Raw genomic sequence first — 15,155 nt, forward strand, 5'->3', positions numbered from 1 at the left:
TTGCAGAGAAATCATTCAATTTATCTGCTGTTATTTTTTGGTCCTTTTAACTCAATTTAATTATAAAGAGAACACTTTATAGAATCAAAATTTGAGTAAACGGAAGGGCTTCTATCCAATTTTAAACCATAGTAATCTTCGCTGACCTTGCGTAGTTTCGATGTTGCATAATTTCTCTTTCTTTGATAGGATTCTCAATTTTCGTGTTTGATATTTTAGCCAGCGTTGTCAGACTCGCTTCGAGCTTGAAAAAATTTTTACTGTCCTATACTGTCCTATCCAACCATGGCACTTTTTTGTAAGATACGGGAGGTTTCAGTGGCGCTACACCCTCTCGACATTGCATTACAAGTTCAGACACAATTTTTTATGTTACTCTTGAGATCACCGGTTGGCAAATTGGAGATTTGATAATTTAATTTGGAGAAACTTTCTGGCGGCAATATCGTCATCCTTCTTTTCAAAGTGTCGGATCCAGTTTTTCAGTGTTTTTGGTTCTGTCTATTTTGTACATGGAAGCTCTATTAAAACCGAATAGTAATCCCTTATACCTGTGAATATTGTTCGACTGTTCAATTTGATTGGGTTCAAATACGTGGTCACTGCATTTTGAGGAATGGTATAGCACTGTTACAATACGTGATTTGATGAGTTCCTGATGACTTGAAAATTTCGACTGTCTCAATTTTTGTGTAAAAAAAAATCTCGTTGGACAATTGAATATCACACTTCCATTGATCGTTACTTCAAGTAGTTTTTCAAATTCTTCTATGAAAACTGACAGTTTTGTATTTGGAGGTCAGTATACCAAGAGAACGTTTTAAATGCTTTCCGAGTCGACCTCTGACAACCAAATGCGCAATTATTGATCAGTAATTATAATATCCGAGCTGCAATCTTTCTCCACATGAATTGCGAGACCTCCTCCCTTTTTAATTTGTCTGTTGATAACTTTTGCGGGAGAGTATCAGTCCATTTTGTACAATTCAACAGCGTGAACGTCTCTAGTTTTGCCAATTTCCAAAAACTAGGAAAGGTGTCCTCATCAATGCATGGCATAAAAATGTCAGATAGAGGTTCAGTAATAACTGGACTTGAAATTTTGCAAACTTTATAGCCTATGTTGTGATGACCAGCTGACGTTATATTTGGTAACGTTTATCATATTCATCACTTCTTCGGATGTAGCTGACATAAAGAACTATGACCAAATCTGCGACCACAAAAATGAACAGCTGTTGTGCAACAAAGTCTCTTCCAATGTAGGTCGCATATTTGAAAAGAAATCAATCAATTTATCTGCTGTTATTTTTTGGTCATTTTAACTCAATTTAATTATAAAAAGAACTCTTTATAGAATCACAATTTGAGTAAACGGAAGGGCTTCTATCCAATTTTAAACCATAGTAATTTTCGTTGACCTTGCGTAGTTTCGATGTTGTATAATTTCTCTTTCTTTGATAGGATTCTCAATTTTCGTGTGTTTGATTTTTTAGCCAGCGTTGTAAAACTCGCTTCGAGCTTGAAAATTTTTTTACTGTCCTATCCAAACATGGCACTTTTTTGTAAGATACGGGAGGTTTCAGTGGCGCTACACCCTCTCGACATTGCATTACAAGTTCAGACACAATTTTTTATGTTACTCTTGAGATCACCGGTTGGCAAATTGGAGATTTGATAATTTAATTTGGAGAAACCTTCTGGCGGCAATATCGTCAACCTTCTTTTCAAAGTGTCGGATCCAGTTTTTCAGTGTTTTTGGTTCTGTCTATTTTGTACATGGAAGCTCTATTAAAACCGAATAGTAATCCCTTATACCTGTGAATATTGTTCGACTGTTCAATTTGATTGGGTTCAAATACGTGGTCACTGCATTTTGAGGAATGGTATAGCACTGTTACAATCCGTGATTTGATGAGTTCCCGATGACTTGACAATTTCGACTTTCTCAATTTTTGTGTCAGAAAAAAATCTCCGCAGACAATTGAATATCCCTTCCATTGATCGCTACTTCAAGTAGTTTTCCAAATTCTTTTATGAAAACTGACAGTTTTGTATTTGGAGGTCGGTATACCAAGAGAACGCTTCGCTTAAAGTGCTTTGCGATTCGAACTCCGACAACCAAAAGCTCATTTTTTAATCAGCAATTATAATTTCTGAGCTGCAGTTTTTCTCGATATAGGTTAAAAGACCTCCCCCTTTTTGTCTGTTATTAACTTGTGCGGGAGTATTCGTCTATTTTGTACACTTCAACAGCGTCATCGTCTCTGAGCCACGTTTCGCAGAGACACAGTACTTCTGATTTCGTTTGAAAGTTATTTAGCAAATACGTCAGCTGGTCATAGTAGTAACAGTAGTAGTAAAAGACTTGAATTTACCATTGAAGGATTTTTGACAGTACTAAAAAAGATCTTTACAGAAGGTAGCGGTAAAAAAAATTTATATGAATTGAAGGAAATATTCTAGGATACGTTCAACATCTGCAAACGGCACAGCGACATTTGCTTGACCGTGTACAGGTTCTTGATATATCGTAGTTTAAATCACGTAGAGTGAAGAAAAAACCCTTTAACAGCGATTTAAAATTTGCAGGGAGAAATAAAATGTTTATATCACTAGAATCATTAAAATCGTTGACCAAAAAGTTACTTTGTTAAAATTTGATGTTTCAGTGACCGATTTGCTAGGGCATTTAGAAACCAAGTACTGTTTGTTCTCGCTGCGTAGAGATCTGTTCTTCTTCTTAAGAATGATAAAATTTTCGAAGCATAATTCTTGTTAACTGACCTATAATTATGCAAAAGGCCTACCTACCATTGAGAAACGGTTTGTCATTAGTTGTTAGGTTTTCCACCGATAAAAGAACAGTATAGGAAAAAAAATTGAGTTTATGATCTTCAGTGAAGATTTCAATTGCAGTCAAACTTTTATGAAAATATCGTTTACTTACTTTCTGTAAACGTTTGCTTCAATGTTTCCCATTGTATACATTTTCAGAACCTCAAGTTGAGTTGAACCGCAATTAAAAGTTCCTGTCGTTGCTATAGAACAGCTCCTGGTCATCAGCTGATATGTTTTTTTTCGAATTTACTTTTGTAAACGCTTCTCCAGGTGAACATTGAGGGCGCTTGGAGATTTTTTTGGACTACAGGAGTGTATAAATTCTCACGATTGTTTGGTTGCTGTCTCTTAATAGCAATCCTCTGGATATCAACTGCTTTCAGAGAAATTACTACAACTGACTTAAATTTATCACTACGTCAAAAACTTTGACGCTGCAATTTTCTGCGGTAGTAATCAGAGCACATTTCTCTGCTTTCTTCTCAGATGCAAATTTATTGGGGGTAAGAGCTCGTTAATGTAAATAGAGCGACCGCTGAAGGGATGTTTTAAATTGCCAACCACAACTTTCTGCCATAAATTTCATTTTTTTCTGCCGCAATACCAAAATTTTAAAATAAAAATTGGGGGCGATAGATTATGGTTCCATTTGCCCAGAATATTTGCCGGTATGTTTTGAAATTGTCAGGATAGGTCGAATAGTTTAAATATTTCTCAAAAAAAAGAGCAAACTTGTTCTGCAAGAGGTGCATTGATACTCTGAAGGGGCATATTGGTCAAAATAATGCAATCTTTGGATGAAGATTTTTCGCACTCGAGACCTCTCTTTTGCCAAGTCATCAACTCGATTTATTAAAACTAGGATTATTTTATCTTTATTAGACAAATTTTCCATTAAATGGGAAAAATATGCTTGTAAATTGGGATTTTCAAGCGAATTCAGTAAAGCTGTGATGTTTTTTTTCAGCCATTTTCTAGACAGAAATTTGAGAGCTAATTAAAAAAATTACGAAAGCAATGATTTAAACAACGCCCGATTGCTTTCTAGCTGCTCATATTAAAACATTTTTCTCAAATACACTTGCTTTTCTTTTTCAGACTGACTTCTTTGCACAATTATATCGTAGCAGGGGACAGAATTATGTGTCACTCCAATTCGTTCCAGTGACGTTCGTGAATCTTTTAGAAATCGTTTCCTAATTACTTTTCGGATTTATTTTGCCAATTTCGCGGGTCTTCAGCTCAATTATTTTTACCTCAAAACTTTTTTAAGTAATGTTTGTGTGTATACTGGATCTTGATAAGCTGTTTTTTTTATATATATTTTGTACATTAAAATCCAGGATTTTGTAGCGTTACATCTTGGCAAACAGCGAAGAAAAAAAGTGGTTTATCGAGCCTTCTAAGGTCGAATGAAAAAAACCTCTTAAAACTTTGAAATTTTCTTTTTCTCTCTTAACGCACATCATACAGAGCAGAATTTATGATTGAAGAGCAGAACTCATGCTGTACGTAGCTTTTTGGTACCATATTGTATCTTTGGCCTCTATGTTCAATGCAACTAAAAACTCAATCATGGATGATCAAAAGTGATCACATGTCACATATTAGTCAACACTCAAATAGCAGTTTTAAATGGAAAAATTAATAATCTTGTAATTATATCATGGCCTTGGTACCTTACGGAAAAGTTACTTGCTGGAATCAGCTAGTCGTAGTGGGCTTCTGCTACTTTTTCGAATATTACTGGGCTGGAAAACGTACATATTGCTGATTTCTCAAAAGTTTGCGCAGCGCTTTTCGGAGCGCGGGATTCGATGCAAAATTACATTTCTGCAACGTGATTTTGCATTGCTATGTAGAACACACTGAACAGTAGAGCGGTGTTAGCAACAGCTGAGTTCATAACGTAAATGAAATACAACAATTCAAAATTTGGAAACCAGAACAGGTGATATTTAGTAATACATTTGAAAGCTCCAAGACAAAAACGAATTGGGCTCGGTGTGCAAAAAATGGATGACAGGGGTCGAAACGTGAAAGGCAAACTCAGATTACGGCGCCCCCTATTACATTTAAGCTTTCTTTAGTTGTGCAATATGCGGTGAGACCAACTATTGAATAGTCCATGAACCAGATTTGAAGAGCCAAAAATAGACGCTAATGATGCGGACTTATGCATTACAGTTCGGAGTATAAAAACGGTTGAGCGATCAAATATTTCAACTCAATGCCCACGCTGACTTGACAATTTATTTCAAAGCTCAATATGCAGCAAAAGAAGCAGCTCAAAGATTGAAAAACGTGTAAAAACTGTGTCTCAAAATGCAGCGAATATCGCCGTTATTTTTACGCACAGTCAAGTCAAAACAAAATATCAACCCTTCCTCAAAACAGGAAAAGCGCAGTATACAATCAGTAATACCATACGTTTACAAAGGCTTGACATTATTTGCGAAGAGAATTCCGAGCTACAGCGTAAATTGAGCGCTTCAAATGGAAACACACATAAAACCACCACCACAAAATGGGAATTGCAAATTGGTCGCCCGTGATGATTTCACCAATTTGAAATTAGAAGCCATTACAATATACTGATTGAATTCACCGCCTTAAACATGAACGAAAACGTTTCGAATCAGTTTCAAACACTAACTTAGCTTATCTAATTTAATGTGTATTATCCTTATTATTATTTTAGTTTTTAGCATCAAATGAAGGAGTCCCGATATTATTTAATTGGAGCCCAATACTTCGCCTTGAAAATTGACCGACTCAATTTAAAATTTGATACACAATTTGGATTTTAGGACAAAATTTGAAACTGTTTCCTTTTCCCGTGAAAAAATTGGGTTCTCTTCCAGTATTGCCACCAGAGTACTTAATACACATCATTGTTTTTAATATAGCACTTCTTAAATTATGCATCTACTAATATTTTGGGGGGGGGGGGGGGGCGAAAGTTGTTTTCCAACCTGTGTGAACAAACTAATACGTATTAGGATGGTATTGCCATTATAAGTAATACACACGACTATGGCCATGATGTAATGGACGGAAAAGGAAACAGTTCTCAGAGTTAAACAAAAAACAAAAAATGTTCTCTATTCGTTTGCCACGTGTTTTTCTCAACAATTTACTAGAGACAAGCTTTCAGTTTTTCGACACAATTGCACTTTTAATGGAACTTGGAGTTTACTTTATGTTGTACTGCAAATTCCTCTTGCTAGTCTACATGGGTCGCAACATGTTCAATCAAGTGGCCAAGAACGAGTCCCTTCTAGCTATCCTCAACTCAGTACACTGGGTAGTGTTAGTGGAGTACCTATCTGGACTTATAATCAGAATCATCGGCATATTTTCAAGGTAACGTTCCTGCATATCCAATCACAATCCTTGAGGGAAAAACTGTTAGAAAACATACTCAAAGGCGTTCATTTTAGCAACGCAAATCATGGTATATTTGATAACTTACTTCCAGGCTTCTTTAGGAAGCGGGCGAGTTGCGTCTACTTCGAGTACAGTAAATGAGGGCAGAGAGGGGAACCAAGGCTTCCGAATTGCTCTCAACTAAGACGTGAAAAATAAAAAAGAAATGGCAGGTACCCCGGTCAATGATCATACAACTTTCTTTGATTTCGTACTAGGTCATATATGATTCTTAGTAATCATACTAGGTCATATATGATTTGTATGAACTCTTGGTAGTCATACAAGGACCATATATGATTTCCTAGAAATCATACAGAGATCATACAAAAAACTTCAAAGACTAAGAACTATAATTTGATTTTCTATTTAAGTTGAAAAAATTTCTTGGATATCATACAAGGTCATATATGACACATAAAACATTGACTGCTGCCACAATTTCCCGTATAATGTAGTCAGAGGACTTATTAAATTATTATATCGCATTTGCAATCCACATTTGAATCTTTATATGATTTCTTGGTAGCCATACAATGATCATATATAATTTCTTTGGTTTCATACAAGGATCGTACTAAGAAATCAAGTATGGACAGTATGAAATCATATATGATCCATGTATGAATCAAAGAAACTTCAGCCCGGATAGATTTCTACAAAATAGCTGCGATGCCTTTGTAGAATGTAGTCTCAAGATATTAATAGAAGAAAAATGATCTATGAAACCAAGAAAAAATTTTCCAATAACATAGCGTTGCTGCGATGCGTTGAACTTATTTAGACTGAAGCGTTATCTCCAAAATCTGCGTTGAAATAACCTTCAAAAAGTGTAACCAAAAATTTATTCACTAAAATGAACAAAGACTAACTCTAAAATGAGTGAAAAATGACGTCACGCATGCAATTGAGTCTGAAAACTGCATGAATGAACGAACAAAAGCTAATTTGAGATAAGCGTGACTTCATACGGCCGTGACAAAAATCTTGAAATAAAAAAACGAAGGAAATAAAAATCTTCCGGAACCAAATCTAAGCTCGCAACTTCTCGACCAGAACTTAACTATTAAACCACAAAACACTTAAATCAAAACACTTAATCCACAAAAAAACTATTAAACCACAAAACACCATTAAACCACAAAACTGAAATCGAGAATCGAAAGTTAACATTTCTACACCCAGAACCATCATTTTTGCTGGGAACACAATTTCCCTGCTCAACTAAAATATTTTATCAGAAATCGTTAAAAAGTAGAGAATCTTCGGCATTGATTGCATTGAAGACAAAAACAATTCGGATGAAAGTTTTCACATCCCAAAATTTTATTCCTAAACGATTGTGGGACATCACGATATAGTAATAACATGCCTGCAATCTTAAAGTTTTTTTAAATAGTTATAATTTTTTCTGAATCTTAACTTGAGACCAACGAAGATTTAATTTCTGAAAATATGGCTAAACACAACTTTATGACAGGGCGAAAAATATCCTCACAGCCCAGTCACTCGTAAGCATATCTGTTCCACTTCAGAAAAATTTAGAAATCAAAAACAGAATTGCAGTAGAATTTTAAGATCTGGATATTGCAAAAATTGACAAACTGAACACTCATTATATATTCATTTTTATCTTTATAATAGAAGTTTTCTTCACCTGTAAAAGAAATTCTTACCACCCGAATACCTACATTAGTTAAAATGGTCGAAGAAACCATCTCAGTTTACAGGGAAAATGAGTGAACAAAAATATTCTCAGATTCACTTAAAATAGTACTGATTGTTTCAGCTAACTACCTTTGAACTGGGTTTTTGATGGCTCAATAGAGAAGACACGGGTAACCAAATGAAAAGAATAATTAACAGCAAGTATAAATGGTTGGAAAGAGCCACAAATCAAATCTGGTTAAACTATCAAAAAGCCAGAAAAGCGTCAAGAAAAAAACTGAATTGAAAAGACAACTATTAGCATTAGCACTGCATAGAATTAGCTTTTCCTCTGACCTTGCAGCAAAAACAATTGTTTAAGTGCAAGTTCACTCGTAAGATTTTTTCAAAAGAAAATCAAACTGCTGAGCGTAAATTTGGCAAAGGACACAAATGGAAAAGAGATCAAAGGAAGTTGATTTTTGTGGAACACAAAAAAAAACAACAAATTTTCCCTTTTTAAAATTATCAAATTTTAAAAACAACAAATTTTTTTCGATCTTTGCACTTATGATATGAAAAGGAACCACCAAGAGGTCTTATTTCTCGTGAAGGTCTTAATTTTAATAAGTCAAAGACATCACTAATAGCAAAAACTAAACGGAAATGCCAAAAAAATTAAATTTGCAATTCTACACGTTTTTGCCACTTCTTTCAAAAAATTTCGCATAAGTTTTTGTCACGAATGTTTAAACGCAATTAAACGAAACAATGTAAACTGTTAAAAGAGTCTAATTAAGGTCCCAATTGAAAAAACAAAAATAAACGGAAAAAAAACAATATTTAAATAATATTTTGATTTGTATATAATAATTCAACGGATTATTTTAATGTTTACGCCTTTTTTGACACAAAAAATAACTTCAAACACGATTAAGCTCAAAAATGAAAAAAATAAAAATATGTCGAGATTTAATAAACAGAGCTTCCATGAGTGGAAAAAACTTCCAGTACAAAAAATTTATTTTAACTTTTAAGAAACATGAAAAACTAGCGCAGTTTATTTCTAATGGAGAACATTAGGAAACTCTACCATTTAAAATGTTCTTGGAAACAATTTCAGGAACTGAGGAAAAACATCACGTGAAACAAATTTTGGGAGTAACTTGTCCAAAATACACCCTAAATACAAAGCAACACGAAATCTAATTAAATTTTTTTCCGCAGCTTAGAAAATGGATACTGAAGATTTTGCGTCAAGGTAAAGTTATTTTCCGAAAGCATTCGATGATGTTGAAATTTTACTTTAGAAGCTCCGAGAATTCAATTGCAACTATTCGCAAAAAATTAAAAAATACATTTTTGGGAGCATGGTAGATAAAACGATGTTCAGATTTTTGAATGGAGACAGCTATTGCAAGTTTTTTAAAAAAACATCTATAGTTTTAAACTTGTTTTAATAAATAAAGGTAAGATAATCGATAAGAAATGAAGCGAGTTTAAGAAATAATTGCAGTCGCTTGGCTTCAATTACAGAATATCAATTGCATAAATCTGACTGAAAGCCACGAAAAAATAGTGGATAAGGTCAAAACTGAACACAAAACGCAACAAGACCTAATTTTGTCTGAGCTATTATATAACACGCCTATCACGCACGCATGAGACAGTAGAAACCAAATAGCTCAATTGAAAGATTCCATTCAAGTAAAACGTTCCATTCAATTTTCAGGACTCAAGGCTCAGTGATACACAGACTAGCCGTCATCGCCGAATTACGAGAAGAACCCAACTCTTGATCCCCAGACACACTTACTGCATTGCGCAGATCAAAGCTCCTTCCAACCATCATATCAAACTTGTCAGTAAAACTTATCGATCTATAGCTGGACCGGTGCCTCTATGGTTTCCATTTACATGTTCCATGCAACTACATTCAGGATTTAATTTTGTATTTAACAAAATAGTTTTCATTAACTCAGATGAGTACACATTATAATTTGCAGAGTATTGACCTTACTAGTGTATTACTGCTTTTCGACGTGTCGTTCTCAATGAATTGAAACGAAGTTGAAGAACGAGTGAAACCATTCATAACGACTGTCGAAAGCAGCAGTTTAATGTGCTTGTGGCAGTTTTTTTGCATCCGTTATTTTAGATGTCTTCCGAACAAAAATGTTCACTGATACTGAAGAATATGTCAACTGCGCTATAATCATAGCTAAAGCGAACAATAGGTATAGCTAGCATTATTGGATAGTTAACTTAACATGCAACCCCGTGTTGCTCATCATAATTGTTTCTTAACAATCATACAAAGTCATATATGATTCTTAGTAATCATACAAAGTATGAATTCTTGACATTCATACTAAGATCATAAGAAAAATAAACTTATCCTAAAAAAACTGGCACAGCAACACTTCGTACAATAAGATCATCTAGAAATTAAACAAAAGACCAAAAAACGCCTACATTTACTTAAGCACCTTAGAAATCATACTAAGTCATATATGGTTTTATGAAACCTTGACAACCATACTCAGACCATCAAAAATGTTACCATTGCAGTATATACATGATGTTAACGTGTGGCTGGTCTCCAAATACTACCTACATTGAGGTTTTGGCCAGAGAAAGACATAGAGTCGAACTAATAGGAATCAGCAACAAAGCAATTCATATTCTTGATATTTATTTTTAAGAAAAGCAACATTTAGGCTCCGCTGGCCAGCCGGTAAAGGTCGGCATGGAATTTCATTATTGTCTGGCATGTAACTTGACCCAATTGGACCTAATGAACTTAAATAAAACAGTCATATATAATATAATGCAAAAATGTCACCTCTCATAATGTTAGAGCTGTAATTAGATAGAAAACCTCTTAAAAGCTGGTAGAGAAATTTCAATTGTCGGGAAAAAAATTTTGAACCCCAGTTTTATGCCTCTAGCTATAAGTTCACTTCAGTACTAAGGCCGTTCTGCTAAAGGACGTCCCTAAAAAAACTTGGAACCTTCATAAAATTGCCACTTAACAATTTTTGCGGTGACATTATTAACACATTTAAAAACGTTTAATATCACATCAAAAATGTTACCATTGCAGTATATACATGATGTTAACGTGTGGCTGGTCTCCAAAAACTACCTAAATTGAGGTTTTGGCCAGAGAAAGACAGAGTCAAACTAATAGGAATCAGCAACAAAGCAATTCATATTCTTACTATTTATTTTTTAGGAAAAGCAACATTTAGGCTCCGCTGGCCAGCCGGTAAAGGTCGGCATGGACTTTTATTATTGTCTGGCATGTAAGCTGACCCAATTTGACCTAATTGACTCAAATAAAACAGTCATACACAATATAATGCAAAAATGTCACCTCTCATAATATTATCAGAGCTGTAAGTAGATAGAAAACCTCTTAAAAGCTGGTAGAGAAATTTCAATTGTCAGGAAAAAAATTTTCAACCCCAGTTTTCTGCCTCTATCTATAAGTTCATTTCAGTACTAAGGCCGTTCTGCTATAGGAGGTCCCTAAAAAAGTTTGGAACCTTCATAAATGTGCCACAATTTTTGCGGTGACATTATTTACAAATTTAAAAACGTTTAATATCACATCAAAAATGTTACCATTGCAGTATATACATGATGTTAACGTGTGGCTGGTCTCCAAACACTACCTACATTGAGGTTTTGGCCAGAGAAAGACAGAGTCAAACTAATAGGAATCAGCAACAAAGCAATTCATATTCTTACTATTTATTAAGAAAAGCAACATTTAGGCTCCGCTGGCCAGCCGGTAAAGGTCGGCATGGAATTTTATTATTGTCTGGCATGTAAGTTGACCCAATTGGACCTAATGAACTCAAATAAAACAGTCATATATAATATAATGCAAAAATGTCACCTCTCATGATGTTATCAGAGCTGTAAGTAGACAGAAAACCTCTTAAAAGCTGGTAGAGAAAATTCAATGGTCGGGAAAAAAATTTTCGACCCCAGTTTTATGCCTCTATCTATAAGTTCACTTCAGTACTAAGGCCGTGCTGCTATAGAAGGTCCCTAAAAAAGTTTGGAACCTTCATAAATGTGCCACTTGACAATTTTTGCGGTGACATTATTTACAAATTTAAAAACGTTTAATATCACATCAAAAATGTTACCATTGCAGTATAAACATGATGTTAAAGTGTGGCTGGTCTCCAAATACTACCTACATTGAGGTTTTGGCCAGAGAAAGACAGAGTCAAACTAATAGGAATCAGCAACAAAGCAATTCACATTCTTATTATTTATTAAGAAAAGCAACATTTAGGCTCCGCTGGCCAGCCGGTAGAGGTTGGCATGAACTTTTATTATTGTCTGGCATGTAATTTGACCCAAATGGACCTAAAGGACTCAAATAAAACAGTCATATATAATATAATGCAAAAATGTCACCTCTCATAATGTAATCAGAGCTGTAAGTAGATAGAAAACCACTTAAAAGCTGGTAGAGAAATTTCAATTGTCGGGAAAAAAATTTTCGACCCCAGTTTTATGCCTCTATCTCCAAGTTCACTTCAGTACTAAGGCCGTTCTGCTATAGGAGGTCCCTAAAAAAGTTTGGAACCTTCATAAAAGTGCCACTTGACAATTTTTGCGGTGACATTATTTACAAATTTAAAAACGTTTAATATCACATCAAAAATGTTACCATTGCAGTATATACATGATGTTAGCGTGTGGCTGGTCTCCAAAAACTACCTAAATTGAGGTTTTGGCCAGAGAAAGACAGAGTCAAACTAATAGGAATCAGCAACAAAGCAATTCATATTCTTACTATTTATTTTTAGGAAAAGCAACATTTAGGCTCCGCTGGCCAACCGGTAAAGGTCGGCATGGACTTTGATTATTGTCTGGCATGTAAGTTGACCCAATTGGACCTAATGGACTCATATAAAACAGTCATACACAATATAATGCAAAAATGTCACCTCTCATAATGTTATCAGAGCTGTAAGTAGACAGAAAACCTCTTAAAAGCTGGTAGAGAAAATTCAATTGTCGGCAAAAAAATTTTCGACCCCAGATTTATGCCTCTATCTATAAGTTCATTTCAGTACTAAGGCCGTTCTGCTATAGGAGGTCCCTAAAAAGTTTGGAACCTTCTTAAAAGTGCCACTTGACCATTTTTGCGGTGACATTATTAACAAATTTAAAAACGTTTCATATCACATCAAAAATGCTACCAAAGCTGGTAGAGAAAATTCAATTGTCGGCAAAAAAAACTTTCGACCCCAGATTTATGCCTCTATCTATAAGTTCATTTCAGTACTAAGGCCGTTCTGCTATAGGAGGTCCCTAAAAAGTCTGGAACCTTCATAAAAAAGCCACTTGACAATTTTTGCGGTGACATTATTTACAAATTTAAAAACGTTTAATATCACATCAAAAATGTTACAATTGCAGTATATACATGATGTTAACGTGTGGCTGGTCTCCAAATACTACCTACATTGAGGTTTTGGCCAGAGAAAGACAGAGTCAAACTAATAGGAATCAGCAACAATGCAATTCATATTCTTACTATTTATTTTTAGGAAAAGCAACATTTAGGCTCCGCTGGCCAGCCGGTAAAGGTCGGCATGGACTTTGATTATTGTCTGGCATGTAAGTTGGCCCAATTGGACCTAATGGACTCAAATAAAACAGTCATACATATTATAATGCAAAAATGTCACCTCTCATAATGTTATCAGAGCTGTAAGTAGACGGAAAACCTCTTAAAAGCTGGTAGAGAAAATTCAATTGTCGGCAAAAAACTTTTCGACCCCAGATTTATGCCTCTATCTATAAGTTCATATCAGTACAAAGTCCGTTCTGCTATAGGAGGTCCCCAAAAAAGTTTGGAACCTTCTTAAAAGTGCCACTTGACCATTTTTGCGGTGACATTATTAACAAATTTAAAAACGTTTAATATCACATCAAAAATGCTACCAAAGCTGGTAGAGAAAATTCAATTGTCGGCAAAAAAATTTTCGACCCCAGATTTATGCCTCTATCTATAAGTTCATTTCAGTACTAAGGCCGTTCTGCTATAGGAGGTCCCTAAAAAAGTTTGGAACCTTCATAAAAAAGCCACTTGACAATTTTTGCGGTGACATTATTTACAAATTTAAAAACGTTTAATATCACATCAAAAATGTTACAATTGCAGTATATACATGATGTTAACGTGTGGCTGGTCTCCAAATACTACCTACATTGAGGTTTTGGCCAGAGAAAGACATAGAGTCAAACTAATAGGAATCAGCAACAAAGCAATTCATATTCTTACTATTTATTTTTAAGAAAAGCAACATTTAGGCTCCGCTGGCCAGTCAGTAAAGGTCGGCATGGAATTTTATTATTGTCTGGCATGTAAGTTGACCCAATTGGACCTAATGAACTCAAATAAAACAGTCATATATAATATAAAGCAAAAATGTCACCACTCATAATGTTATCAGAGCTGTAAGTAGATAGAAAACCTCTTAAAAGCTGGTAGAGAAATTTCAATTGTCGGGAAGAAAATTTTCAACCCCAGATTTATGCCTCTATCTATAAGTTCATTTCAGTACTAAGGCCGTTCTGCTATAGGAAGTCCCTAAAAAAGTTTGGAACCTTCATAAATGTGCCACTTGACAATTTTTGCGGTGACATTATTTACAAATTTAAAAACGTTTAATATCACATCAAAAATGTTACCATTGCAGTATATACATGATGTTAACGTGTGGCTGGTCTCCAAAAACTACCTAAATTGAGGTTTTGGCCAGAGAAAGACAGAGTCAAACTAATAGGAATCAGCAACAAAGCAATTCATATTCTTACTATTTATTTTTAGGAAAAGCAACATTTAGGCTCCGCTGGCCAACCGGTAAAGGTCGGCATGGACTTTGATTATTGTCTGGCATGTAAGTTGACCCAATTGGACCTAATGGACTCATATAAAACAGTCATACACAATATAATGCAAAAATGTCACCTCTCATAATGTTATCAGAGCTGTAAGTAGACAGAAAACCTCTTAAAAGCTGGTAGAGAAAATTCAATTGTCGGCAAAAAAATTTTCGACCCCAGATTTATGCCTCTATCTATAAGTTCATTTCAGTACTAAGGCCGTTCTGCTATAGGAGGTCCCTAAAAAGTTTGGAACCTTCTTAAAAGTGCCACTTGACCATTTTTGCGGTGACATTATTAACAAATTTAAAAAC

General features: G+C 34.8%; 2 protein-coding genes across 3 annotated transcripts in view; one reads left to right on the forward strand and one right to left on the reverse strand.

The window, feature by feature from the left end:
- The window catches only part of LOC142344135 (uncharacterized), an 85,243-nt gene that overhangs the window by 13,077 nt on the left and 57,011 nt on the right, over positions 1-15,155 (reverse strand). The window lies entirely within an intron of this gene.
- On the forward strand, positions 3,954-10,065 carry LOC142344134 (uncharacterized). Of its 2 annotated transcripts, none has more exons than XM_075395659.1 (3): positions 3,954-5,667; positions 5,912-6,207; positions 9,650-10,065. In XM_075395659.1, exons 2-3 carry the CDS (start codon positions 5,939-5,941, stop codon positions 9,714-9,716), a joined length of 336 nt encoding a protein of 111 aa, XP_075251774.1. In that variant the 5' UTR covers positions 3,954-5,667; positions 5,912-5,938; the 3' UTR covers positions 9,717-10,065. The 2 variants fall into 2 exon arrangements, with proteins under 2 accessions (XP_075251774.1, XP_075251775.1); XM_075395660.1 differs by having other exon boundaries at positions 5,919-6,207.

The sequence above is a fragment of the Convolutriloba macropyga genome, chromosome 8 (genome assembly GCF_964194025.1).
Source record: "Convolutriloba macropyga chromosome 8, txConMacr16.3, whole genome shotgun sequence".
Classification (NCBI taxonomy): domain Eukaryota; kingdom Metazoa; phylum Xenacoelomorpha; order Acoela; family Convolutidae; genus Convolutriloba; species Convolutriloba macropyga.

Coding starts and splice junctions, on each gene's coding strand:
- LOC142344134 (XM_075395659.1), top strand. CDS start 5,939: ATGTTCTCTATTCGTTTGCCACGTGTTTTTCTCAACAATTTACTAGAG. Junction 6,208..9,649: donor ATCATCGGCATATTTTCAAG/GTAACGTTCCTG, acceptor TTCAATTTTCAG/GACTCAAGGCTCAGTGATAC.